This window comes from Protomyctophum bolini (genome assembly GCF_963924005.1).
Source record: "Protomyctophum bolini genome assembly, chromosome: 24".
NCBI classification, from domain to species: domain Eukaryota; kingdom Metazoa; phylum Chordata; class Actinopteri; order Myctophiformes; family Myctophidae; genus Protomyctophum; species Protomyctophum bolini.
The window spans coordinates 16,198,559-16,226,445 of NC_137885.1; the positions used below are offsets into that span (position 1 = coordinate 16,198,559).

Genomic DNA, 27,887 nt, shown 5'->3' on the forward strand with positions numbered 1-27,887 from the left:
CAGAAATTAGATGGACAGTGAAAATTTGAACCAGGAACCTTCTGGTTGAAGGGCCAGTGTCTTAACCAGTTCACCACCATGACTCATGCAGTTGATGCTATTGCACACTCTACAGTGAAAGATTGGATAAAGAGGCAAAGAGGAAAATGCCCATGCTGGACTTGAACCCAGAACCTTCTGTTTGCAAGGCCTGAATTGTAACCATTGCACCATCATAGCTCATGTGGAATTGATGCTATTGCATGCTCTGCAGTGATAGATTGGATGAAGATGCAAAGAGAAAAATGCTCATGTTGGGTTTAAACCTCAGTGTCTTGCTCAAGGACACTTCGACACTGTACTAAACACTGCTCATTGAAATATTAAATGTGAGTACAGAATAAAGTAGTTCCAAGCTAAATCTCATTTGTTGTCATAATGAACCCTAATGATTAGAGGTTATATGATATAAGTTTGCTTTGAAAAGCATTTAGGTTTTTTGGTTAGGCATTTGGATTGTTTTGGTTGGTCTTTTGTTTTGTTATTCAACATGTTTATTTAATAATAATAATAATAATAATAATACATTTTATTTATAAGGCGCCTTTCAGGGCACTCAAGGTCGCCGTACAGGTTAAAAACAGTACAAAAACACAGTTAAAAGCAGAACAAAACACAGCTTGCAGCAGAAGACACAGGTCATGCAGAGTCATAGGCCTGGGTTTTGAGGTGAGTTTTGAGGTGAGTTTGGAAAATGCTGATAGTCCATGTTTCTGATGTCAGGGGGGAGGGAGTTACAGAGGTGAGGGGCAGAGCGGCTGAAGGCTCTTGACCCCATGGTGGACAGACGGGCTGGGAGGACTTTCAGGGTGAGGGAGGAGGCAGACCTGAGAGATTTGTTGTTTCAGTTTTTATATTGACTCATTTTCAACATTCGGTTTATAATAGCAGACCTACAAGCTCGTAGCACGGCACTCGGTGCCGCACTATGAGCTTGTAGATCTGCTATTTTTCAACAGCTAAAGCATAACATAATGCTTAAAACACCAAAAGGGGCTTCCTGCCCGGTTAATGGGATAAAATGTATTATTGTGACTGTGTGACAAACTGACAACAACCGTACGTACCTGGTCTTTTCGGTGTCCATTTTCAGCCGACGGGGAACAGGGGCAGGATGTGGCGCGGGCGGTGGCACCGTGCCCGCAGCAGGCGGTGCAGGAGCGAGGGGCGGGCATGCCCCACCGGAGGAACCTGAACACCAGGGTCAGACGAGCCCGAGACGCTCCTGACAATGGTACTGCTTGGAGAAAACACACACACACACACACACAGTAAAATTTTGTTTCAGACATTTGCACTCTTACTGTACTGTTTACATTGTCATGCCAACTTGTATCTGCAATTTAACTTAACGTATTTTGTCATTCATCATTGGTTCTCAAATGTTGTAATTTCAAGCACAACCTTAACTGTCCCCCCCCCCCCCCCCCCCCAGGGAATTTCATTTTTGTATTATTGCACACTGGTTTCAGATAGGTACCCGGTATCGACCAATACGCAAGTTATGGGTATCTGATTTATTTTTGTATCAGTACTCCTCTGCTGTAGAGTTAAAGGATAATTCCATACTAGAAGGCTTTCTTACCTTTATTTGTAGTTGTTACGTCCCCAGTGCTCCCCACCAAAGAGGTCCAGGTGTTATTTTGTGCAAAAGTGCATTATTGGCTATTTCCCCTACCATGACATTGCATTGAATTGAATAGGGCTATGGGGTGTAGTGCTAATTCGCTTTTTTCGATCAAAAATCAAAATTGGGAAATAGCCAATAATGCACTCTTGCACAAAATAACACCTGGACCTCTTTGATGGGGACTACAAATAAAGGTAAGAAAGCCTTCTAGTATGGAATTCTCCTTTAAAGACGGTGATTCAGTGTGTGGTTTGTGTGGTTCTTGCAGAGGACGATGCTGTGGAGGTATTGGCTCCAGCAGCAGCAGCAGTGGAGGACGAGGACGATGACGAGGAGCCTCAGCAGTCCCAGGCCTTTAACCATTATTTTATACTTTGGCTATTTAAAAATAATACATTTGTAAAATCTTGAAATGTGCAAATCTTTGATTGATATATATTTTTAAAGCCTAACTCAAATCTTTGCTTCTGGGGGTCCCCAGAAGCTCTGCGGTCAAATGCATATAATCTTGGGGGACCATAGCCTCGGCACAAACATTGAGTTAGCTCAGTTAGCTCAGGCTAGGGGTGACCTTGACATGAAAAGCTTTGGGAACCACTCGACATAGCAACTTTGTTTTCTTCTATCCACAAAAGTTTTGGATTTGGAGGACATTATTTTGTAGAACCCGATTCTACAAAATAATGTCCTCGTCCTCAGGTGTTAATAGTTAACCAACTAACCTGTCTCTGCAGGAGTGATTGACGACAGAGGGAAATTCATCTCCATCACTCCGGACGAGCTCAACGCAGTCGCCCAGTTCATCAAACAGAGAGGGAGGGTGTCCATAACGGAGCTGGCCCAGGCCAGCAACTCTCTCATCAACCTCACACCCGTGAACCGCAACGCAGCCTGAAGGACTGAGACACCCGGACACTCAGCCGTTTACTTTTTGACGTTTCAATATTCACCGACATGTTTTATATGAAAACCCGTTTTCAACGAGCCTAATCTTTATTTAAATGCTGGAATGACTTACACTTTGATTTTTCGTGTCTTTAGAGAGCGGGACTTTGTCCCAGCTCTCTCAAGTCCTACATGGATGGCACCTTGCAGATTTCTGAAATGTAATTTGAGTCATTCAATTTTAGTGGATCTTGAAAGAAAGATGATAACTATCCAAAATTAAAGCTGGCAAAAAGTTACAATGTGACACTTGTTCAGGACAATTTGTCGTTGTAGTTACAGTATATGTAACCACGTTCTTGTGACATAAGAATTACGAATACTGTATGTTTGTATTTTAAATGTAATAAAGTTCAGTTTGAATAGTTTTGTGACATTGTGTTTCTAGGAATTACCAATTTCAGAGCAAACTGTAGATATTGGACTTTGAGCCACTTTTACATCAGGCAATGGAAATCTTAACCTTAGCCAAGTTCACTGAGATAGTAGTGAATGAATAAATTAAATTGAAAACAAAACAAAGATACAGAATGTAATCTTCTATATTTGGCACCCAATATTGTCCGTCTGAATAGACCGGTTATATTTGCAAAGGTTTGTGTAAAGGTTAATGTCACCTGGATATTGTTTTATCATAACCAACCCCTAAAACACCAATGCAAATAAGCTTACAGTAAATGGAGTTGGAACAACTGATGTTCAGGAGGCGGAGAAACACACCATGACCATACCTTCACGCCATCCTCCGCCCTCCATGACAATCTACCTGAGCCTACTTATACCCGCCCAATACAACCCAGCATCCTCTATGCTTTTCGTATCCCGCCACCATCCCCATCACCACCTCAAGACCAGCAGCATCTCCACTGCTCCATCTCCTCCATCTCTCCTCACCCCCTCACAGTTCCCACGGGGGATCACGCCTCCAAGCGTACCGCGGGCTGACCGACACGCGGTCACGCCCCCACGTGTACCGCGGGATGACCGCCACACGACCCCCTCCCCAAAGACTTCAGGGTCGGCGACCCCCCCCGGAACCCACGCCTCGCTCTCCTCCTCATCATCACTCTTCTCCTCATCACTTCATTCTCTCATTCAATAAAACCTTTAAACCTTTCCACAATGGTGTGTTTATTCCAACTAGTGAATGTCAAATAGTGATCGCTGCCCACCACCACAGAGGTTGTGGGTTCGTATCCATCCTCCCGTGTTCAGGGGAGGGGGATATTGGTCATTGCATGTACTCCAACGGTCTGGGAGTGTTAAAGACCTTTTAAGCGTCGCACGAAGCCAACTCAAGTCGTGACAAATCATGACAACAAACACAATATGTTTCACCGGTCATCAGGGAGTGTTGGATGGGAGGAGTAGGACGAAGGCTCCACGTGATACGTCCTCCTGGTGGGGGCTCCTCACTGGCAGGCGACTCATTGGGAAAACAATGTTCATACTGAATGGACTAGTTCCTGTAGTCACAAGTCCAACAGTGTCTCCGACTCTGGGGGTTCGTACACACAAAGAACAAATGTTTTGTGCTCTGCCTGTTTCCCAATGCTTTTCCAATGGAAGTCACGTGGTTTGACCACACACTTGTGTTTGATTGGGGGGAGGGGGGCAATCAAACAAGTGTTTGGTCAAACACTTGAAGCCTGAAACATCAGTCTGAGAGGTAGAAGTTTGTTCCATCTAGGATTCTACTTTTTTGTCTAGGGTGCTCTGTCTCGTCTGGGATATTTCCCAAGTAGACTTGGGTCCTCGGTCCTGCAAAACACAACCAACAAAGCCATAATCAGAAGGATTATTTCTTTATAACACACTAAATGTCAGCACTTAATTTCAAAAATTCTCAAAAATTCTCCCTACCTAGTAAAATATTTTGATCATTATTTCCTCACAAACACGAGAATGCTGCTCATTAAAACCACCCTTCACTCACTTCCTCAAACAAATTCATATCCTAATTTATTAATTGTGTAATTGTTTAACCCATTCAGGACGGGAACACCTTTAGCTATTTTTGAAAAATCGTGAAAATATTCGCTCTTTCAGAGCGAACGTTTTTACAATTTACAATTTACAATTTAGGCATTTAGCAGACGCTCTTAATCCAGAGCGACTTACATTAAGCAAGAACAAAAGCATGGGAATACATCACATAAAGACATTTATCATGAAACATGCGTAGCTAAGAAAGTAACAGTGGAATATCTATAATGAAACTATACATATAAGCTATACATCTATACTACTATGCTACACATATGTACTATGACGTGCTATGACTACTAGAATTGCTATCTAAGGGGGTGGGGTAAGTGCTATGGGCCATGATGGAGTCTGAAAAGGTGGGTTTTCAGACTACGGCGGAAGATTGGGAGTGATGCTGCAGTTCTGACTGCAATGGGAAGTGCATTCCACAGTTTTGGAGCCAGAAGGGAGAAGAGTTTGGGACGTGTGGAGCGTTGTCCCGGCGTTTTTAGTTTTAGTTTAGTTTTTAACTCTTTGCTACTGGGGGTATCCCTGGAACTACATATTTTCAGATGGGGGGTTCGCGGTCAAATACAGATAATTCTGGGGGTCTTTGACATGAAAATGGTTGAGGACCTGACATAGAAACATAGTTTCAGAAAACCTTTAGGATTTAGAAGATCGGCCAATAGAGGGTATGCACGTGACATCATAATCATACCCGGAAGTTATGGGGGACGCCTACTTCCTGGCCTTGACAGCCCATACATCCACACAGAAAAGTCCTGTTTGTTTGCATTAAATGACTTTAAACAACATTAAATTCACTTTGTCACTCACTTTGCCACTCGATTTGCCACTTGATCTGCCATTCATTTTATGCATGCGCATACTCTCTATCGATCAGATCAACAGTCACCTGTATAATGATGCCAAGAGGTGCCAGGTCCTTCCTCAGCGTATCACAGGCTTTCAGCAGTGGAATCCTGTCAGGGTAGGGTCTGGGTTTGGTGCCTCCGGCGGAGCTGCTCTCCTGGGGGGCCGAGGCCAGGGCGAAGGCTCGCACGTGGCTCCGGAAATGGGTGAGCTGCTCCACCACGTTATTCAGGGTTCCGGAGGCGTCCACGGCGCTGCCCTCCTGTGGACGAGGGGAGGGATGACAGGTAGAGCACAGGCAGCTGCAGTGAGATAGCCTGGCTTGGAATTTGGATTCACTGAAGATTCCTGGGAGGAATCTTAGTGAATCCACGCTATGAGGCTGGGCCAGGCTAGCAGTGAGATGGGTATAGGCAGATTCTAAAAAAAAAAACATTCTTCTAAATCCAAACAGTTTTCTGAAAAACACATGTTGCTATATCAGTGGGGCTCAAACTTTTCCATGTCAAGGACCCCCAAAATGAAAATATTTTGTTCCAGTAACCCCCCAGAAGCAAAGATTTGAGTTAAACATTTTAAACTTTAAAATATATATATATAAGTATATTCAAAGATTTGGACACATTTTCACGATTATTATTTTTTGCAGATCTACAAGCTCATGCTGCGGCACAAAGTGACACAATATGAGCTTCTATATCTGCTGTATTTGAATAGCCAAAGTATAAAATAATGGTTAAAGTGCTTCAAATCTAAAATGACACAGATGCCTTCCCGTCTGAATGGGTTAAGGAGCCTTTCTGCTGGGAATGTACGTGTTACACCGCAAAGATAGCTACAATATCTACAAATCTCACAATACGTCAAATGTAGGCCTACTGTAGATCCAGCAATCTTTTTTAAATGGAAATTCAAAAATATGCGTTAAAGGATATTTTTTAGATATAATTGTGTGGCAGATGACAGTGTCCCATTTGCATGTCGCAGTCACAGACATTCGAAGGTAGTGGAGAAGAGGCATTACCAAAATGAGGATGTCAGGCTTGAAACCATTATGGGGCGGGAACCCCTTTTGGTGTTTTAAAGCATTATGTTATGCTTTAGCTATTGAAAAATAGCAGATCTACAAGCTCATAGCGCAGCACCGAGTGCCACGCTACGAGCTTGTAGGTCTGCTATTTTTAAAGATCGTGAAAATGTGGCCCAAATGTTTGAATATATATTCTTTCAGAGCGTTCATTTTTTTCAAATCTTTGCTTCTGGGGGGGTCCCTGGAACATCATATTTTTAGATGGGGTCTGCAGCCAAATACAGATACTTCTGGGGGTCCTTGACATGAAATAGTTTGAGCACCACTGACATAGAAACATAGGGGTTTTTCAGAAAGCCGTCATGACATTTTTTAGAATCTGGTCTCAGGTGTAAATGGGTCAAAGTGGATACAGTTTGAATCCATACTGTGCGTACATTATTTTGGCAATATTATCATGCAATTCCTCTGACCTTTCTGTCCAGCAGATCAAGGCCAAGCTGCTCAAAGAGCTCTTGGATGTAGGAGGTGATGGCTCCGAACACCGCCGGGCTGCGAGCCTGTCCCTCTGGCTGAACACAGAACAACATTAGAACGGTACAACACTGGACATATATTTAATTAATAGTATACGTTTTATATTAAAGGAGAATTCCAAACTAGAAGGCTTTCTTACCTTTATTTGTAGTTGTTACGTCCCCACCAAAGAGGTCCAGGTGTTATTTTGTGCAAAAGCGCACTATTGGCTATTTCCCCTACCATAAGCCCTCAATGAATTGCATTGAATTGAATGGGGCTATGGGGTGTTATGCTAATTTGCTTATTTCCATCGCTCAAAAACATTTTTTTTTGTATAGAGTATATCCTCTCTTCATAATGTAAATAGTATCTCAAGCGGCACACTTTACTACTTATTTCAATGGAAATAAGTGAATTAGCACAAAAACCCAACCCCATTATTGCTTATTGTAGTGGAAATAGGCAATAATGCACTTTTGCACAAAATAACACCTGGAACTCTTTGGTGGGGACGTAACAACTACACATAAAGGTAAGAACACTTTCTAGTATGGAATTCTCCTTTAATACATTATGCAATGTTATAGATATCCTGTCAAAAATAGAGTTTTGATCGTTCAAATTGAGTCATACAATTATAAATATGCAAATAAATCTACCAAGGAAGTCATTGAACGTCTTCACAGTCAACAAAAATCTAGAATCATCTGCCTTCCCCTGTTGAGTCACGACCATAGAGACAGCATTATGGAACTAGTACTTTGATATTAGTAACTCCTTTCCTCCGGGACAGTAATGAATCTATGGAGGACCCAGTGGTGCATTTGTTCCATGAAAACAAAGATGGATGCAGGTAGATTGACATGTCCGCGGGGACAATCAGTTCTCATCGCAGTATACAGTTGCCAAAAAGGACAGTAAAAAAACAATAACAATCAAATAAGAGTAAACTAGAACTGCACTCTGCCGAGTGCATACTTGCTTGTTGCACACTAGTAGGCCATAAATGGCCTTACTAGTGCGCAAGCAGAGCGCGCAAGTACTTTCGACCGCTGGAAAGTATCACATCTCAGTATCTCTGTGAAGGAACGTTTGAAATGTATAATCATTACGTGTAACTATTTGCTACCTAACTACTTTTTTACAGAAAAATGAATCATTGATATGTGATGAAAAAAAAGGTATATAAACTGAATTAAAATATATTATACAGTATAATTATTTTATTACTTATTGTAAATTGTCAATTGTTTTAAATGTATTTCATTTTGTACTATAGTGATATTAATACTAAATCATGATCAGAGTAATATGTGTCTCTAACTTCAATTTCTGTAATAATACTTTCAAATTTGTTGAAATATACATCCCAGCAGACCAGGCACAGATTTACAAATTACAAATCACATTACAACTACATACAGAGTATGTAGTTGTAATTTGATTAGCAGTATACCGTGGTTACTTGGTTCCAAAAAGTGAAGCCAAGTTTTTTTCAACCGTAAGTCTGTGCCTGGTTTGCTGGGACCAGTTACAACATTACGTCATCGTTGAGAACTGGGACCAGAGTACATGGTGTGTGTATATGTATGACTAGCTCTCAGTGATGACGTAAGAGATATGGTCATCTGTGTAGTCTGTTCCCAGCAGACCAGGCACAGATTTACAAATTACAAATCACATTACAACTACATACAGAGTATGTAATTTGATTAGCAGTATACTGTGGTTACTTGGTTCCAAAAAGTGAAGCCAAGTTTTTTTCAACCGTAAGTCTGTGCCTGGTTTGCTGGGACCAGTTACAACATTACGTCATCCTTGAGAGAGTACATGGTGTGTATATGACGTAATGTTGTAACTTGTAACTTGTAACATTACGTCATATACACACCATGTACTCTCTCAAGGATGACGTAATGTTGTAACTGGTCCCAGCAAACCAGGCACAGACTTACGGTTGAAGAAAACTTGGCTTCACTTCGAAGAGACCAAGCGAAATGATTACTTGCGCGCTCTGCTGCTTACATACAGAGTATGTAGTTGTAATTTGATTAGCAGTATACTGTGGTTACTTGGTTCCAAAAAGTGAAGACAAGTTTTCTTCAACGGTAAATCTGTGCCTGGTTTGCTGGGACTAGTTACAACATTACGTCATCCTTGAGAGAGTACATGGTGTGTATATGACGTAATGTTGTAACTTGTAACTTGTAACTAGTCCCAGCAAACCAGGCACAGACTGTATGTAGTTGTTCTAGTTACAACTACATACAGAGTATGTAGTTGTAATTTGATTAGCAGTATACTGTGGTTACTTGGTTCCAAAAAGTGAAGACAAGTTTTCTTCAACGGTAAATCTGTGCCTGGTTTGCTGGGACTAGTTACAACATTACGTCATCCTTGAGAGAGTACATGGTGTGTATATGACGTAATGTTGTAACTTGTAACTTGTAACTAGTCCCAGCAAACCAGGCACAGACTGTATGTAGTTGTTCTAGTTACAACTACATACAGAGTATGTAGTTGTAATTTGATTAGCAGTATACTGTGGTTACTTGGTTCCAAAAAGTTGTTACAAGTTACAAGTTACAAGTTACAACATTACGTCATATACACACCATGTACTCTCTCAAGGATGACGTAATGTTGTAACTAGTCCCAGCAAACCAGGCACAGATTTACCGTTGAAGAAAACTTGTCTTCACTTCGAAGAGACCAAGCGAAACGATTACTTGCGCGCTCTGCTTGCGCAAGTAACAACACACAGAGATTAACTGCAGGATTAATCTGTATGAATATAAGCCAAACATGTTTGTTAGTTATTGTATCCATAACAATAAGGCATGGAGCCTCGGCCTCAGTGATTGATTGGTTGATTAACACTAACAGTTTGCAGAATTACAGTACATTTAAAGTACAACTCAATACAAAAACTGTTAACTGTGAGTGAACGACACCATAAAGCATTACACTTGTTTACAACAGGGCCCACCATTTTCAATTCATCAAAACATTTAGAGACGTACGAATATACACAACTATATATTCGTGAGAGAACAACTCCAGTCCAACCCCCATCTGAAAATATGTTATTCCAGGGACACCAGCAGAAACAACAATGAGTAAAAACGTTCGCTCTGAAAGAATATATATATATTCAAAGATTTGTGCCACATTTTCACGATTAAAAAAAAATAGCAGACCTACAACATAATGCTTAAAACACCAAAAGGGGTTCCCGCCCCCAAAATGGGTTACTAACAATAAATGAGAACGTGAGTGCTGGCTATCATTCCTGAACAGGTTACCGTTGTGACGGGTTGAAGTTGGCAGTTGCCATGGTAGACCAGGTCCATGACGGCATTAATGGCTCTCGGTGTGTCGAAGTCATCGGCCAAGGCTGCTAGGACGCCCGTTTTGGTTTCAGCCAACCTAGAGAGAGACAGAATCCATTTTATATCTCAGCTGATGCCAATAAAAGCATTTGGTGCTCCTATTTAATCTCATTGGGCGCAAAGCGTTGGATGGGCTATTTTCGCTAATCGTTAACACAATTCGACGGTGGTTGTCAAATAGGCTGGACAGTTTCCCTCATGTCGGTCTAATCCCACCATGTTGTTTTACCTCCCCTCACGTAGATTATGTCCATGCTTCCTTATGGAGAGTCAACTGAGGTGGTTTTTAACCATGTGAGATAGTTTATTTTCTCGCTTTTTTTTTTTAATCGTACCACTGCACCTGCTGTTACTTTTTTTAACCCAGTCTCATGGCAGCACATGATTATGCACACCTGAGGCCTAATTCACTAAGCTCTTTACACCCATATTTTGGGTGTAAAGGAATTTTCCTAGAGTATTTTCCTAGACGTATAGACTACTAACATGGGAAGTTTGTAAAATTCCATTACACATTAAAGGACAACTTTTGTTATCCTTTTCATGTTTTAGGTTGTAAAAGATGAGTGTTCGTTTTATTTTATTTGCTGCATTCTTTCATTTTAGGGATTTTAGCAGTTTTTGACAGGGGGGCATTCGAGCATGGGGCTAAATATGGGTTAATTATTAATTCAAACATTTCCCTTTGCTCTCACTACCTCTGCTCTGTCCTCTCTCTTCTCATGAATACTACAAAATGAGGGGATTGTGCACGGGCGAAACCAGATGTTCACTCACTTATTCACACAGACCTACCTCTCCCACAGAAGTCCCTCTTGTATTGGCAAACACTGAAGCTCGGCCCTCATGTAGGCCTGAGCACTGTGAATGAAATTGACCACCGTCTCCAAGGAGCATTGAGCCTCATTCATACTGGCATCGCTGTAATCTATGGCTGTGGAAACACCAGAGGAGATCACAAAAGGTTTTTTTCTTACTCATGGTATAGGTCTACCCTTTTCCTGTCAACATATTTGTGGTTGTGGCATCACTCTACTGCAAAGGTGTAAAGCGAAAAAAGGAGGGAGCCTAGTATAGTCCCGTAGAGAGTTTTAGCGGTTAAATAAAATGGCATACGAGGCATTCAGTACAAAGACAGCTTCAACTTTGCTTTTATACATTCTGTGCCCAAAGCCAATTAAGCCATCAGTTACCATAGTTATAGGGCATATGCTGCTCTTTCACGACTATTCACATGAAAGGAAAGCATTAACAACCGTGAAACTGAATTATAATGTATATAATCAGATGTTAATGAAAACACGTGACATTTATGTGTACCTGCTCTGTATTTTGTCATGAGGCAAAACATCCTGAACTCATTGGCAGAATAGGACTCAAGGAAATCCTGACGTGAGAGAAAGTGAACAAGAAACGGAGAGATCAAATCAAAACATGTGCTAATCAATGATGAATTCAGCATGAAATGCACTTCACGTTCAATGCAAAAAATATATAAATGCATATAAATGCATCATAATCTTTTTACCTTTATGGTGATGTAGTTCTTTAAGGATTTCGACATTTTCTCGGCACTGCCTTTAAGATGCAGGTGTCCTGTTGCAACAACAAACAAAGATGATACACTGAATTATATTCCCTCGTTGATCACAAACGATTGAATTGCCGGTTTATATCTGTACAAATATGGAAATCTGAGATCATAACCAAGTTAACCAACATTAGCCAGGATCAACTGAAGCAAATAGGTTGACAGGGTTATCACGATCTGCTGAACTAAAGATTTGAGTTAAAATGTTCTTTCAAAAATAGCAGACTTACAAGTTCATAGTGCAGCACTCGGTGCTGTGCTATGAGCTTGTAGATGTGCTATTTTTCAATAGTATAACAATGATAACGATATAGCCCCTTGTCTCTTTTTACCTGAGTGCAGGAAGTAATTCCCCCACTGCCCACACCCATGGTAGGCCTCGCTCTGGGCGATCTCATTCTCGTGGTGGGGGAAGGCCAGGTCGATGCCTCCTGAATGGATGTCCAGCTGGCTCCCGAACACAGAGCTATCAAATCAAATCAATCTTTATATTTTAGAGCACATTTTTTTAAACAACCCGAGATTGACCAAAGTGCCATACAGAGGAAGAACAAGAACAGAAACAATCAGAGTACAAACATGACCACAAAAACACACGTAATGTGCATGAAATGAAACAAACATTGATGGACTTGAGCAGATCCAATATGGAAAGGCAGGGTTCCACAGCCTGGGGGCTCTGCAGCCGCCAAAGCACGTGCGCCTTGAAAGTTTTGTGTTCTAAATGACAGTATAGGAAGTGGTCAAACCTGGCAATGGTGGAGCATTCAATGTGCCACCCGGGTCGTCCTTTGCCCCAGGGAGACTCCCAGGAGGGTTCCTGTGGCTTGGAGCTCTTCCACAGAGCAAAGTCCCGCACGTCACGTTTATCCGTGTCCCCTGGTTGTTTTCAGTATGGTTTTGGAATTAGTCATTTGAACAGTAGGCCAGCCAAAATATGAGGCTATTAAGGGCCTTGCAAACGTGAAGCGAGGAACGCAGGCGATGTCGCCTGGATCAACACAGGTCTCCTCCAGGTCTGTTGAAGAGGGGCGCGACAACGCAAGCTTAAAAAAAAAAGCAAAACAGAATCCAGGTCTGGTGAGTCGCGGGCGCACGGGACTGCGCTCACATAAATACGCTTGCATTGTCACACCGCGACTGTTCCGAGCAAAAACGCACGTCTCATTGAAAATGAACTATAGGCACATTTTATCGCTCCCTGTTTGCAAGGCCCTTAAAGCATAAAATACTGTAAGGCTGAGATTGTACAAATATTTTTTACCAGCCCGTTACTTTTGTGCAATCTCAGAGTTACAAATTGATAAATGAACCCTTAGGATTTGACTGTGTAACACCATGAATAAGGGTTGAGCCTACAGAAGATTCTGTCCATATTTATCACCAACCACAAGACAAATTCAGAAGTCCTACCTGGCTCTCCCTGCGGTTCAACAGCAGTCACTAATTTACCATAACGATCTCCAATGGACTGGATGTCAAAATAAACATCCCCTATAAAAAAAAATGAATAATAATAATGACAAATGAATCAGTATGATCTCTGTATTGTCTGCGTCTGTATTATTTGATGAGAAACATTCCATTTCACAGTTGAGACAGACAGGCTAATTTAGTGTAAATCTTATCTTATCCACTAGTCATTAATAAAGCCGACACGGACACCTGATTTTGATACTAAGTTGCCACCAAAGTTATATCTAGATTTATTTTATTTGCATCCAAAGAGAGTGATGATGGTGATCATACCATTTGTAACGGCATAGGCATGTCCATTGTTGATGATGCGCTCAATAAACGCCACAATCTGAGGCACGTTGTCCGTGACTCTGAGGTACACTGCAGGAGGATGCACCTGAAAAACATCAAGGTATCATTACAAATTATGTTGTATGTACTGTATGCACACCCCTGACCCCACACACACCTTTGTGAACACTTCAGACTGTGCAGAGATCAATAGGTCTGCATTTATTTCAATTCTAGTTTTTGTGAACTGTTGAGCATACACTACAGCCAATTTGTTGAAAATACATTATTTTGGCCATAAATAGCATAAAACACTCACAACATGACGCATTGCAAGCTCGTAGATCAAGATCAGCTATTTTTGGAAGAGTGATTTAGAGGGCAAAAAAGAGGGAATCAAGTATAGACCCATGGAAGACAAAGTCAACAAAGTAAATATGGTTTAAGTGGTTAACTCACCCGTAAATCAGGTCTGAGTCAATGCACCTATACAGATAGATTGTTTTATGAATTATCTGTAGTGATATATTCCTAATGTCAATTAAGTCCACACCCACAACACCAGTGGGAGTTCAACAAACCATGTGCAAGGGACTAAATTAATTTCGCTCCTATGCCACAAAAATGTGGAACGCCCTACCATCTGTCATTAAAACATGTGAATCAAGACGTCATGTGTATCCCTTGACTCCTTCCAAACCGCTCTCAAAGGGAACATACGGACGGCTGCAATTCTAAACTGGCCCCCGTAAAATCTGAATCCCCCCCCCTCACTGTATGTTTTTTCCCCTTTTTTACCTCCTTTATGGTGATTTCCTGTTTTTGGCTATATAGTAGTGTATATTTGTCTCTAAATGTTATGATGAATTGAAAACGGTAGACCCTCTTGTAGTGGTGTGTAAGTGTAATGCTTTATGGTGTCGTCCACTCACAGTTAACAGTTTTTGTATTGAGTTGTGCTTGAAATGTACTGTAATTCTGCAAACTGTTAATCAATCAATCAATCAATCAATGCACTAGAAACTATATAATGTGCACCATGTACCCTAGACATGTGTTGCACCTACTCTATCCACAATACTATTCCAGTAAACGTCAGTCCAGTCTATAACTAAGTGTCTGGCCTTGACCAGTGTTGATTTCGTCGACTAAAACTAAGACGAAAAATGTTTGTCGACTATCTTTTTCCACTGACGAAAACTAAACAGAAACTAAATGAAAACTAAGCTATGATGACTAAAACTAAGACAAAGTCATTTTACACTCAACTGCAGATTTAGTCGACAAAAAACGAATGACATTCAGTCGATTAAACTAGACTAACACTAAGACATTCCAGGTGACTAAAACTAAATGAAAACTAAATGAAGACTATGACTAAAACTAAAATCAAAATTTGCTGCCAAAAACAACACTAATAACACTTCGTTATCTACTTACCTTTAATGACAACATATCTTTTTTGAAGTCCTCCTCATACATCCGTGCCAGGGTTGTTGGGGATATATCTTTCTAGTAGTTAAATAAGAAAAGGGACCAGAGAACTGTCATGGAAAATACACCAACGCTGTGGAACATGCAGCTTCATGGTAAATGGTGCATTTATATAGCGCCTTTATCCAAGGCGCTTTACATACTGTAGATTGTGCATTACATTCAGCCATTCACACACACATTCATACACCGATGGCAGCGGAAACCATGCAAGGAACCAACCAGCCCATTAGGAGCAGTTAGGGGTTCAGTGTCTTGCTCAGGGACACTTCGACACTAACTCTAGGGGAGCCCAGGTTCGAACTGGCAACCTTGCGGTTAACAACCAGCCACTCTACCCCTGAGCCACCGCCGGCCAATCATCATGCATGATCATGATATCAGACAGCCATGATTATAAACCACATTAGGATCTTACCTCAGAACTTCTGATGATGATTTTATCGTCTATATCCGTGATGACCATGGCGTGGATCACAGTGATGCCAAACAGCCTGGATAGTATCCTCTGCAGGATGTCAAATCGGACGTAGGAGCTATGATGACGACAAGACAAACAGATGTGCTGACGAAGTTGGGACCGGGGAAACGTATCGTTATTATTACCGACGCCATACTACTAAACAGTGGTGGAAAAAGTACTCAGTTGTTTTACTTAAGTAAAAGTACCAATACTGCTATTTACAACTACTTCGTTACAAGTACGGAATTGAAAACGTACTTGAGTAAAAGTACAAAGGTATCGGCATCAAAATGTACTTAAAGTACTAAAAGTAAAAGTACTCATATTGCAGAATGTCCCATAATTATTATAAGTTCAAAATGTGGACAAAATCTATTGAAAATAGAAGATCTACAAGCAACGCGATGCATTGTGAGATTGTAGATCTGCTATTTTCAAATGGCCTAAATGTATAGGGTTGAAGTGGTTTTCCAATCAAACTTAAAATCACCAAAGTAACTAGTATAACAAAAGTTTACAAATGATTGTAGTGGAGTAAAAGTATACATTTTGGCTCTGAGATGTAGTGGAGTAGAAGTAAAAGTAGCCTACTGGAAATTGGAAATACTCAAGTAAAGTACAAATACCTCAAAATTGTACTTAGATCAGATAGATAGATAGTACTTAGTTACTTTCCACCACTGCTACTAAATGTAATGAGGGGTTACCATGCATGACCAAGATGTGCGTGGTCGTAAACCGTGGGTCCACAGCTGTACCTGAAAACAAACAAGTACATTCGGTCAGCTGACTATGACGATGAATTGTGACTGTGTAACCTTACCTTGAGATTATGAAAAAAATCACACCTGTGTGAACTGAGTGGTGCAACCCCCCCCCCTCTCTCTCTCTCATTAGCAGGCAACAGTGCAGCACTCTCTCTCTCTCTCTCTCCGTTTCTGGCAAAACAGCGCCCCTACTGGTACTAATAGTTATAATGGTGCTCATGATCCAACATAGGTGTATGAACCAACACATAGGTAGGTGAACATGGACATTGCTGTTCCTTGGAGTGGTTGCACCACTCAAAAAGTGCAATGCAATGGGAAACCTTGATTGGTTGATTTATTAACAGTTTGCAGAATTACAGTGCATTTCAAGTGCAACTCAATACAAAAACTGTAAACTGTATTATTAATGCAACGTGTAACCTACATGATTGTAATGCAGTGTGTGTGTGTGTGTGTGTGTGTGTGTGTGTGTATTATTACTATTATAAAGGGTAAACAAACCATGCAATGTGTGAAACCTTATGTCATGTGATGTGTGTAACCTTAACTTATAAGTAAATTAAAGTTGTGTGTGTGTGTGTGTGTGTGTGTGTGTGTGTGTGTGTGTGTGTGTGTGTGTGTGTCGTTACTATAATGAGAGCCTTGGACTGTTACATGTCTTATATCGATTCTTAAAATAAATCTGACAGTCTTATGAAAGAACAATGTTGTGTAACCATGTTATTTTATTTTTATTTAGTTAAAAAACTAATATTAATCATACAGTCTCAGTGTAATGTAATTGATTGATTGAAGTAGGCCTATGTATTAACAGTTTGCAGAATTACAGTACATTTCAAGCACATACAAAACTGTGAGTGGACGCCAGGACGACCCAATAAAGCACTACTACACTTGTTTACAATTAGGGTCCACCTTATTCAATTCATCATAACTTGTCCTACCAGGTAGCCACTCGTTCCCGTGCCAGTATGAGTGGCTCTTTCTGCTTGGTGAGGCTGTTGTAGGTCTTCAGACCCGTGTCGAAGCCATCGGTGGGTGGACTCCACCGTTGACCTCCTCCAACACCTGCTGTGCATCCCGATCTGTAGCAGCTGACCAGTCTGAGACGTGACAACCGGCAGACTGTCTGCAACGTGCACAACGATGACCTGCTTCTACTGGGCCACATCGTTCGTGTGTATTATCAACGCGACAATTCTACTGTTTTTGACGTCGACATCTAAACAAGACACTTCACTCCTCCTGTAGCAACCTTACTTCCATTCTTTCTCACTCGTTCGTTACTTCCTGGATTGGAGACCAACCACGCTTGTGCAGAGCTTCCTGTGGTGCGTCTTTCGTCCTTCAAAATAAAATAATCATAATAATCATAATGCATTTTATTTATAAAGCGCTTTACATTCTTACCGTTTTACGAATCGCAAAGTGCCACAGAGATTAAAAGCATGGCAAAAAAATACAATACAATAAAAGAAGCATAAGCAACATCAAAAGCAGTAAAACAAGTTTATGGAAAAGCTTTCTTAAAAAGGTGGGTCTTAAGTAGGCTACATGGATAAAATATCCATATCCAAAATATCCATGGATAAAATATTATCCATTCATTCTCTCGTCTGTGAGGAACTTAACTGTAAAGTAAATAAATAACTCAGTGACAGAAACTCACGTTTCGGCCCAGTTAATAATTTGTATTAAAGGTTCCATGTTCAAATCCCACTTTCAGTCAGTGTATCATAAATAATCATTGATTTAACTTTCCAGGCCTAGGTTATGTCACCGCCTAGCTGTGCCTGATTTTTGGAATCACAAACTTAAATTTTCAATAAAAACAAAAATATACAATACTGACATGACATATTTTCTGCCTCAATGAGCACATAACCAACGAGTCGTCCATACAACGTCCATACGACGTCAAACAGACCTCTCTGTAAACGCCAACCTGAGCGCATAACCAACGGGACGGGACGTCCATACGACGTCAAACAGACCTCCTTAAACCCAACCCCAAAACGTACGTCCAGGTCGCCGTCCCAACCAGACGTCCATACGACGTCTTCGAGACGACCTGACAGTCAAGCTCAGGATACATGCAATCCATCCCGTTACAAAAAAGACGTCCATGTGACGTCCATACAACGTTGGCTTCTACGGCAGTGTGCTGAACCACTACGGATGTAATGACATGTCTGGCCACAACGTGGGTGTCAATGCGCTGTGGCGCTGTTCCACATTTCACTGCCGATGTGCCACCAAGACTGAAGTAGCATGTGGAGGGCTTCTCAACCATTTCAGGCCGTGACACCCAAAATCATATTTGAAATTATCAACTATAAGTTACAACTATCACCATTAGTATTGTACAGTAACCGTTACCGGTGTGCTTTGGCCCAACGCACACCGGTAGAGATTAGTATTATACTATTGTTTGTCTTTTAATGTCTTGAATTTTACAGAACCACAATAACCCCTTTAATAGGGCTTTTTATGTTATCATTTTAGCACCTTTTATATAAACTCCCTACCACTATAGCTTTTTTGCAAACTGAAATCAATCAAATCAATCAATCAATCAAAAATGGCTGTTTCTGAAATATTAATACATTGGGTTGGTCAGCATGCAAGTCTAATTGCATGCAAATCTTTTAAATTAAAAGCAAAAGACTGATTAAAAAATCAATGATTTTGTAACAAATGTAGGCTTTTAATTACAAGTGTGGAATAAATGACACCTTTGGAGAAACCTGTGCAGAATATGCATGAATAACATGGCTTCTTCTATATACAAATGTGATACAGAGACACACAGAGGGAGATGTTTCATACAGCCATGCTTCTAGACTAGAGTCAATAGTTTGGATGAGTTTCACAAACCACACCAGTTGCAACTCCTTGCAACAAAACCGTTTTAAGGTTAACCACACCAATGCAACTCAATGATTTGCATTGGTGTGGTTCACTGGTTGACCTTAAAAAGGTTTTGTTGCAAGGAGTTGCAACTGGTGTGGCTTGGTCTTTACAATGTGGGAACCCATTGGCCATACAAAGGAAAAAACAGCACCCTCTTGCCATGAGTCAACAGTCTGTCTCAAGAGACTTCTAGCATCCAGTCTGTTCCATGCGATAGGAGAAAAAAAAAGAGAAGAAAAAACGAACAGCAGACTTTCACAGGCCAAAAGCTAAACCAATTATTAATTATCAATTAAATGTATAAATTTCATGATACATTTTAACATGTTTTGTCATTATTACTTAGTTATTACACCGCAAAAAATAAAGAACTATAAGAAGATGAATTTTAGAACTCAAGCCCATGGACCTCTGTGTTCTCAAATCATACTCAGAAATTATTTGGGCATTGATTGTGTTTATAATTTGGTTAACAAGTCAAGAATGCGGTAAAAAAAAAAGATAATAAAAGAAAGCACAAAATACCCTTCATAGTCCTGTCAGGCATACCATTAAAGTGCATACAAGTGTCATAAAAACAAACTAAAAACAAAAAAACATTCATTATCAGACACGCAGCTAAGAGGTCTAAATGACATTCTGTGTTCTTGTGGACAGGCGGCACCACAGAGACATAATCCCCAGTAGAAGACAAGTCACACCATTCCTGACATTCAAGACTGCTTGAGCAGTGAGCACCAATGACCCCCCCCCCTCCCCGCCCAACTTGATACGCACTTGAGGCATTCAATTTTGTTTTGACTCGGTCCTTTCCACAGATTAATATTGTGGAAGATAGCTCATCTACAAGCTCACAACGTGAACTGGTAGATTATTTTCTTTCTTAAAAAAAAAAAAAAAAAGTATTACAATTTAAGGACTTAAAAGTCCTTAAATTGTCACTTCACTGTCATCTGCGGACCCGACCCACAGGTTGAGAACCACTGTTCCGAGGTCTCTGTGGCGGTCGTTCATTTTGTCGCATGGTCGGGCGATCAGCTGTCCCTCCAGCTTTGCTCCACGATGGCCGAAACTCTTTTCTCGTACTCTCGTTTATTCTCCTGGTACAGCTGTGCTGCCTGGCTGTTCGCCGGGCTGTTGGGATTGGGCTCGTCCAGCAGAGACTGTGGAAGAGGAGGAGCGAGGTTCAACGGGCTAACGCCATGACTCAGGATTGAAAGACTTTTGTATTGACACATTAAGCTTATGAGCAGTGAAATGTTGGTGTGGCAGACACAATCATTACAAGTTATGTCTAAATGCAAAGTAAGTCATGATAAGAAGAAAAACTTCTAAATGACGCAATTTATGAAGGGATGCAATAGATATTTTTTTATTGTGACAAATTGTGCAAATCTTTGAATATAATATTTTTCATTTCATTTCAACATTTTAACTCAAATCTTTGCCTCTGTGGGTTCCTTGACCGCCACTGAAACTGTTAGGATTCAGAAGACATTTTTAGAAGGCCTCAGATCTTAATGGGTCAAAGACAGTTGACCTGGCAGTTGGGTCATTGTTCAGAGCTCTGATTGGTCTTTCTGTGTGCTAACCCTAACCCTAAACCTGAAAGCAGTTTGAGACCCATTTTGAACTACAGTACTCAAATCAAATGCACAGAATAAAACAATAATAAAAGCTTAAGTCTAAGGTCTCCAAAATGCATACTTCTACAACACATGACCTAGTTTTGACAACCATGTAGACTTGCATGTAGCAGACTGAAGCTCAAAATGTAATTTAGATGAGCATGTTATTTAGACAGATGCTACCTTTTAATGTACCGATTACTATTTTGATAGTCTATTGCTTAGAGTTTAGACTGATGAGTTTATTTGTGATCCTAGTTTACTGAAGCCATTTGATGTACTGTTACTAACCGTATGTACAGTATTTGCCTTGCTTGTTGTAAATTACTCTGGATAAGAGTGTCTGCTAAATGCTAAAGCTACAATCCAGGATTTATTTGGATGAATACACTATTTGATCCCATCTGTATGGTAGAGTATGTTAATACAATAATAAAACTAGTACATCCAGACTATGAATGAGCCTTTAACGGGCTGTATTGTAATGCTGACGCCATTGTAGTTACCTCTCTCCCTCAGGATAGACAACAGTCGTAGAACTTAAGGAGCTTTTCATCAGCAACATTTCTCTTCAGAGTCTAAAAAACATTTACAACTTGCCCGACTATAAAATTACTGTACCTGCCATTGTTTTGCATATTGTTATTGTTGTACAACCATTTTGTTCACCAAAAAATAACAGCTTTTTGGAGAGATAGAAATGGTCATACGTTTAACCCATTAAGATCTGGAATACCCATTTGTTGTTATACAGTACCTTCCATTCCGGAACTTGCATTCTGCCCATCTTCACTACTACACACAGTACTACAAATAGACGGTAAATTGATCCTGGACTCTGTGTGAGACCCAACACTCTCAGTGTAAATTCTGCATTACTGGAGGCACAGGGGCAGGTAATGGATAGGCTATATTCTGCCTGGTGGAGAGTGTACATAGTGGTCAAGAACCTCTCGTCTATGGGATCACGTTCTCCCTTGCATGCTGGCCTCAGATCAAATTCCACTCACTCATGCTCTCTCTCAGTGAGCGGTTACTACTACCTGGAAAACTGACCACCATCGCTTAACCACTTAAACATGACACTTGGTTGACCGTAGTGCCTCAGGGGCTCTAAGCTCTATTCAGGGCTCGATACACAATTCTGTCGCAACGCGATGCACTGTGAGCTTGTTGTAGATATGGTATTTTCTGAGAAGGATTCTCCCACAATATGGATGCTGGGGTTTAAGTGGTTAACAGGATCATCCATGTGAGAGTATCATGCAAAGAGTGTATGTGTAAATAGACAATCGAGACCAGGGTTCTAGCACCATTTTGAAAGTGAAATGTAAGACTTTTCAAGGACCCGTGGGAACCCTGGAGACTTAATCGCTTGAGACGCAGCATCCACATTCTGGAGGGAACGTCAGCTGTAAATAGCCGATCTACAAGCGATGCATGATGCATCGCGTTGTGTCACGTTGGGCTTGTAGATTGGCTATTTTCAGCAGAGATTTGGTGTAGAGGGGGGAAAAAGAGCACACCATGTACAGTTGCAACTCAAGTCAGTTTTACTAAGAATGGAGGGTTTAAGTGATAATACTTGCTGTCCCTATTTTGTGAACATTATCATAGATACAAAATATGGGGGGGGTGGGGGTGGGTTGAGACGCGTTGTGAGTTTGTAGGTCGGCAATTCTCTATTTGCTGAACGACAGAGTATACCGGGGTTCAGTAGTGCACTTTTAATATCTGGCCTCGGCATGATGAGTAATGAATCTCTCTTTGCCTGATTCAGTGAAAACGTACCTGGATAGAGGTAAGAATAGACGACACGTCATAGGTAGGACTCCAGCGATTCTGCAAAATGTCTAAGCATATGCTTCCATCTGCATATACTGTGTGGGGACAAGTTTATAGTGTTAAGTAAGAGACTGCCGTGGGAGAAAGGCGTAAACATTTGGCAAAACGCAACAAAGGGAAGGTGCATACCGTTTGGATGAAACATCTTTGAGGCAAATCGTACAGTGGGGGGCTTATTGGGATATTCCTCTGTGAACTCCACTGTTAGTTTAAATGTACCTATGATGGAGAATAAAAGTAAATAAATAAATCACTTAGAAATGCAAAGATATTAGGAACCCACAGACAATAAATGAAGGACTAGTGTCTCAACTCAGTTTGATTGCCTCATTGACTCATTTGATGGCCAGATCTGCCCACATGAACATGCAGAAGGGGCTTGAATCGAGGGCGGTGTTTTCATTGTAGAAAGGATAATGAATTGCATTTTTATAGCGCTTTTTCAAGTGCTCAAAGCGCTTTACAATGGTTAATTCATTCATACATTGGGAGGTGAAGCGGCGAACAGTCAGCGTCCTCACTTCCCACATTCACACACCAATGGTGGCAAGCTAGCACCGACCGACTCATTGGAGGCAATGTAGGGTTCAGTCAGGAGCCGGGATTCGAGCCGCTGACCCAGGGATCATTGGACCACCTGCTCTACCTCCTGAGCCACAGCCGCCCAGGATAGGGCATGGACAAACAACAGTGCATGACATAAAAATAAAGCCCACAGTGTAGACATGTGTTGTCATCATTGTCATTTATTTTCCTTTTTGAGTCTTTCACTTATTGCATATCACTATATTTGTTATATTTTTTAATTATACTAGACTATACTGTATATACACATATTTTTATTCTAAATTATTTAACTGTCACAAATTGCATTTCTGGCTTCGTGTGTTTTCCGACCGTGATGTCATGTATGTGGCCAAGTCTATGGACTTTTTATGACGAAATGTCTTCCATACATCAAAGTCGATGGCAAATGAGCTGACGTAAAAGGGTGACTTCATCATGTCATCATGATAAAAATGCCCCTCACTTCACATAAGTGTGATTTGTATTAGTATAGGACACTGGTATTAAATGTTTTCTTATGTGTTGTTACTAGAATTTCGTGCGCGCTACGCGCGCACTCATCCCAGAGCGACTTTGCCACGCACTATGGGAAGAAATAAATGGCGGGAGTTGACTCCACATGTAGTAACGAATGGGTTATTGGAAATGTACCATTGTTTTGTCCTGAATATTTCCACAGCCTAAGTACTAAAGGATTGTGACTGTGGGACAGACATACAGTCTGACATACAATAGGCTACACGTGTGCACAGTGAATAAACAATGACCTATATGCCCAGAGTTCTTAAATTAACATAGTTGGATTTTAACAGAAAGACAATGCCATAAATCAGTCAAAGTAAGTGACAGACTCAACAGTAGCACACAGCATGCAAGGCAGCGATGCATGCATGCAAACATGTTTGTCCAGCTGAGATTTAGTGTCTCCATCTCTCTGTGGAAGAGGTTGCACATGACCTGTACGGCCACACTGAGGCGCTCCAACACAAACACAGACACAAAACAACACCACGCTGTTTGTCCAGTTGACCCAAATCAACACCAATACCTAGCCTGTTTGTCCAAAACACAGTATCTGCTGGCCACGTGTCTACTTCGCCACAACCTAATGTTAGTAACAAATGTAGGGGAGAGCCGCCAAGGTTGTAACGCTTCACGGTTGTAACATGGACGTTATATCTTGATTGGTCAACGCCACCATGACGCCATCGCGTCAGTATGTGTACAGCAACGTACTCTACGTGGCCAGGAGTTTGAAGTTTGAAGTGTTTACCTTCAAAATGCGTCTAATTTTACACCTGGAGTATATGTGTGGTACAATTTTTGTCTTTGGTGTTGGTGAATAAAAATCCACATGGATGTGTTCATGCTTATGTTCTTCATTAGTTTGCATCGTGTTTAGACGGAATTCACGTTCATTCTGGTCTGTAAGCAACTGCAAAGAAAACTTGCAAAAGCGGGTCATTTGTAACATGTGTTACAAATGGTCCGCTTCCATTCAATGCCATTATATGTAATATTTACATATTTGACATATTGGCCAATATTATATGTTCTGAAATGGTATTGTATCGTGTAGTGTATTCTGAAATTAGTTTAGGGTTGTATAACGTTGTACAACTCAATCAATCAAACGTTTGTTTAATCAATGTATTGCCCCATTGAAAAAAAAGAAATGGCCAAACTGGTACTGGTACACCCGATACTATTTAATATTTCCCTTATGTTTGATACATTTTCTTATCACATCCATGGTATGAAAACAATGCTAAGGAGTTGCTTCAATGAAATGTAATTGCTTTAAGCTGAGAACGATATGTTTAATGGTGTTTTTTAGCGTTGTTACATTTATCATGCATGCCGTTACAATTGATCCGATATGCGCAGCAAATGTAACACTGAAACAGCGTCCACGTTCGGTTGAATAACTCCCGACCTGTTTTATCAAAAAAATAACTTGAAGTGGTTTATGGTAGCTGACATGTGTAGGTCCGTTGCCTGAAAATATTACATGTGTAGCTAAACGGATCTCTGAGTAAAAGAATGAAACGTGCAAAATGTTACATCCTTGGCGGCTCTCCCCTATTAGTTTACTCACAGCACAGCACCGTCACTCCTGTCAGTTATTTCGTCCTAATAACTTGAAGTGGTTTATGGTAGCTGACATGTGTAGGTCCGTTGCCTGGAAATATGACATGTGTAGCTAAAGGGATCTCTGAGTAAAAAAATGGAACGTGCAAAATATGTTCTAAAATTGTATTGTATTGTGTAGTGTATTCTAAAATTAGTTTAGGGTTGTATAACGTTGTACAACTCAATCAATCAAACGTTTGTTTAATCAATGTATTGCCCCATTGAAAAAAAAGAAATGGCCAAACTGGTACACCCGATGCTATTTAATATTTCCCTTATGTTTGATACATTATCTTATCACATCCATGGTATGAAAACAATGCTAAGGAGTTGCTTCAATGAAATGTAATAGCTTTAAGCTGAAAACGATATGTTTAATGGTGTTTTTTAGCGTTGTTACATTTATCATGCATGCCGTTACAATTATTCCGATATGCGCAGCAAATGTAACACTGAAACAGCGTCCACGTTCGGTTTAATAACTCCCGAGCTGTTGTGTGTATTGCGTGGTTAAAAGGCCGTGTGTTTGTGTTGTAAACAACTCATGTTATGTCTGCGCACACTGTATGTTGCTATGGCTGCTGACGTTAGCATGTGTGCTATCAGGCAAAAGCTGAGATAGATATGCAACTACTACTGGGGAAAATGCCATACAAAACACAACACCTAATTTCGGAATGTTATTGTGACCTATTGAGCACAATCAGACCATCATGATTTGCTTGCTGGACCTATAATTAATTTATTAGCATTAAATGTCCACTCGCCCATCCAAAAGAAAAGCAAGATGGCTGCGACAGATTGTGAGCGCGACGGACTACGGAGGCCAGGAGGAACAGAGCTGGTGACGTAAGAGGCAGGCAGTGTTGCCAGGTTTGCGAATTGTAAGCGAGTTGCAGTGTATGCAAGTAGCGTGGTTAAATTCCTTGTTTCTCGGCGTGTTGTGGCACCCGTTTATCTGCTGGCTCGATCGTGATTTTCATAAAAGTAATATTTGCAGAGTAACTAAGAAACTTGAACGGCTAAAAAATAGGCTATGTCAGTTCGGGGAGGGTGGCGAATTTATTTTGCATATAGAGATGTGTGGTGAAAGTGTGGTTCGGTCGGAGATAGAGCATGAAGAATGAGTATGGGTACACCTTTTCACTTGTATATAAGATGTATGTAATGTATGCATGTATATTGTACAGTGAGGATGAGAAGATTTATCTGAGTCTATGTGTATCTTTATAGGATGACAAATAAACGGAACCTTGGACCTTCCCAGGCTCCCCTTTAGCTGTAGGCTACCAGAGAATTTGAATTATGTTGTTGGCATGGAAACAAGCCTTGTTTCATGTCTCAAGAAGAGGACAAGTCTCAGAAAGCCAGAATGTTTAAAAGGCCCACACCTGCTCGGCATGCCTTTTACCGTAACAAAAAAAACTAAACAATTTCCTGAATCTCTGATACCAAACCTATTAAGTCATTATATAGCTATAGCCTACCATGAATGGATGCACAACAGTATTACAGCAGCCTTATGAATGTGCCACACACTCTCACTCATGATGAATATTGTGATTGAGTTGCAAGGCACCACATCCATCCAGTGTCCCTCACCCTCTCACACGTACACAGGCATGCAAATTGAGTAGAGACCAACAATATCTCTAGGGCCTATTTCAGGAGTCATAATAAAAGAAAGGTCAACTCACCATCTTCAAATGGCGTTCCTTCTGGCCTGCAATGCAAATACATGTTAATCAATAATCACCCCAACTATATATTATTACATGTTTCTCACAGTTTCATGAGGGCTATATTGGTATATTTTTAGCCTGGGGTCAGACTCATTTGTATTGTGTCAGGGGCTTACCCAAATATGACAGCATTCCAAACCATGATATTGTTTTCAGACGGGGCGCCGCTCACGCCAGCTGGTGGGTCCTCTTGCAACCTATACCAAATGTTCAGGGGAGGTGGCCACACACAGTGGTATTAAAATTAGAATTAGATAAAGTCACTATGTTACTACTAGGAAAAGCCCCCATGTAGAAAACAAACCCTGCTGTGCTAAACAACATTACGTTACGGCTACTGCACCTTTTGAAGTCTCTCATAAGCCGCCTTCTCGAAGGGGTGGACATCGTATATAGGATTTATTATTTTACAAATTATCTGGTGTTTTTTTAGGTACGTACAAAGTGTACGTGTCTAATTTCGTTAATATGTTGTTGTTGTAGAGTTTACCCCACAACAAGATTCTCTCTTCCTCTGACCCGTCACCCAACCAACAGGAATTAAGGGCCATACTATATTCTCTAAAAAGGAAGGGAGTATTGTCATTGAAGAA

The 27,887-nt window shown here is 40.8% G+C and overlaps 2 protein-coding genes across 2 annotated transcripts; both read right to left on the reverse strand.

The window, feature by feature from the left end:
- Nucleotides 1–3,770: 3,770 nt before the first annotated feature.
- On the reverse strand, nucleotides 3,771–17,761 carry cars2 (cysteinyl-tRNA synthetase 2, mitochondrial). The gene is made up of 15 exons (XM_080758056.1): nucleotides 17,411–17,761; nucleotides 16,404–16,454; nucleotides 15,652–15,769; nucleotides 15,180–15,251; nucleotides 13,740–13,845; nucleotides 13,404–13,484; nucleotides 12,740–12,869; nucleotides 12,323–12,456; nucleotides 11,928–11,995; nucleotides 11,720–11,786; nucleotides 11,195–11,333; nucleotides 10,313–10,436; nucleotides 6,962–7,060; nucleotides 5,502–5,720; nucleotides 3,771–4,375 (listed from the first exon to the last, which is right to left on the reverse strand). The coding sequence occupies exons 1-15, from the start codon at nucleotides 17,635–17,637 to the stop codon at nucleotides 4,301–4,303; spliced, it is 1,710 nt and encodes a 569-aa protein (XP_080614182.1). The 5' UTR covers nucleotides 17,638–17,761; the 3' UTR covers nucleotides 3,771–4,300.
- A 1,388-nt stretch (nucleotides 17,762–19,149) lies between these two features.
- Nucleotides 19,150–27,808, reverse strand: LOC308311581 (ubiquitin-conjugating enzyme E2 A-like). The gene is made up of 6 exons (XM_080758321.1): nucleotides 27,638–27,808; nucleotides 27,411–27,491; nucleotides 27,250–27,275; nucleotides 22,982–23,071; nucleotides 22,799–22,887; nucleotides 19,150–20,542 (listed from the first exon to the last, which is right to left on the reverse strand). The coding sequence occupies exons 1-6, from the start codon at nucleotides 27,679–27,681 to the stop codon at nucleotides 20,414–20,416; spliced, it is 459 nt and encodes a 152-aa protein (XP_080614447.1). The 5' UTR covers nucleotides 27,682–27,808; the 3' UTR covers nucleotides 19,150–20,413.
- Between the last annotated feature and the right edge of the window lie 79 nt (nucleotides 27,809–27,887).

Excerpts from the sequence above, each read along its gene's own strand:
- cars2 (XM_080758056.1), bottom strand. The coding sequence starts at position 17,637 with ATGTGGCCCAGTAGAAGCAGGTCATCGTTGTGCACGTTGCAGACAGTC. Across the intron at positions 15,252-15,651 it reads TCATCATCAGAAGTTCTGAG|AAAGATATATCCCCAACAAC; the intron begins GTAAGATCCTAA and ends TTTAACTACTAG. Across the intron at positions 12,457-12,739 it reads GAATGCTCCACCATTGCCAG|CTCTGTGTTCGGGAGCCAGC; the intron begins GTTTGACCACTT and ends TTGATTTGATAG.
- LOC308311581 (XM_080758321.1), bottom strand. The coding sequence starts at position 27,681 with ATGTCCACCCCTTCGAGAAGGCGGCTTATGAGAGACTTCAAAAG. Across the intron at positions 27,276-27,410 it reads TGGAATGCTGTCATATTTGG|GCCAGAAGGAACGCCATTTG; the intron begins GTAAGCCCCTGA and ends TTTGCATTGCAG. Across the intron at positions 23,072-27,249 it reads AGGAACGCCATTTGAAGATG|GTACATTTAAACTAACAGTG; the intron begins GTGAGTTGACCT and ends TCTCCATCATAG.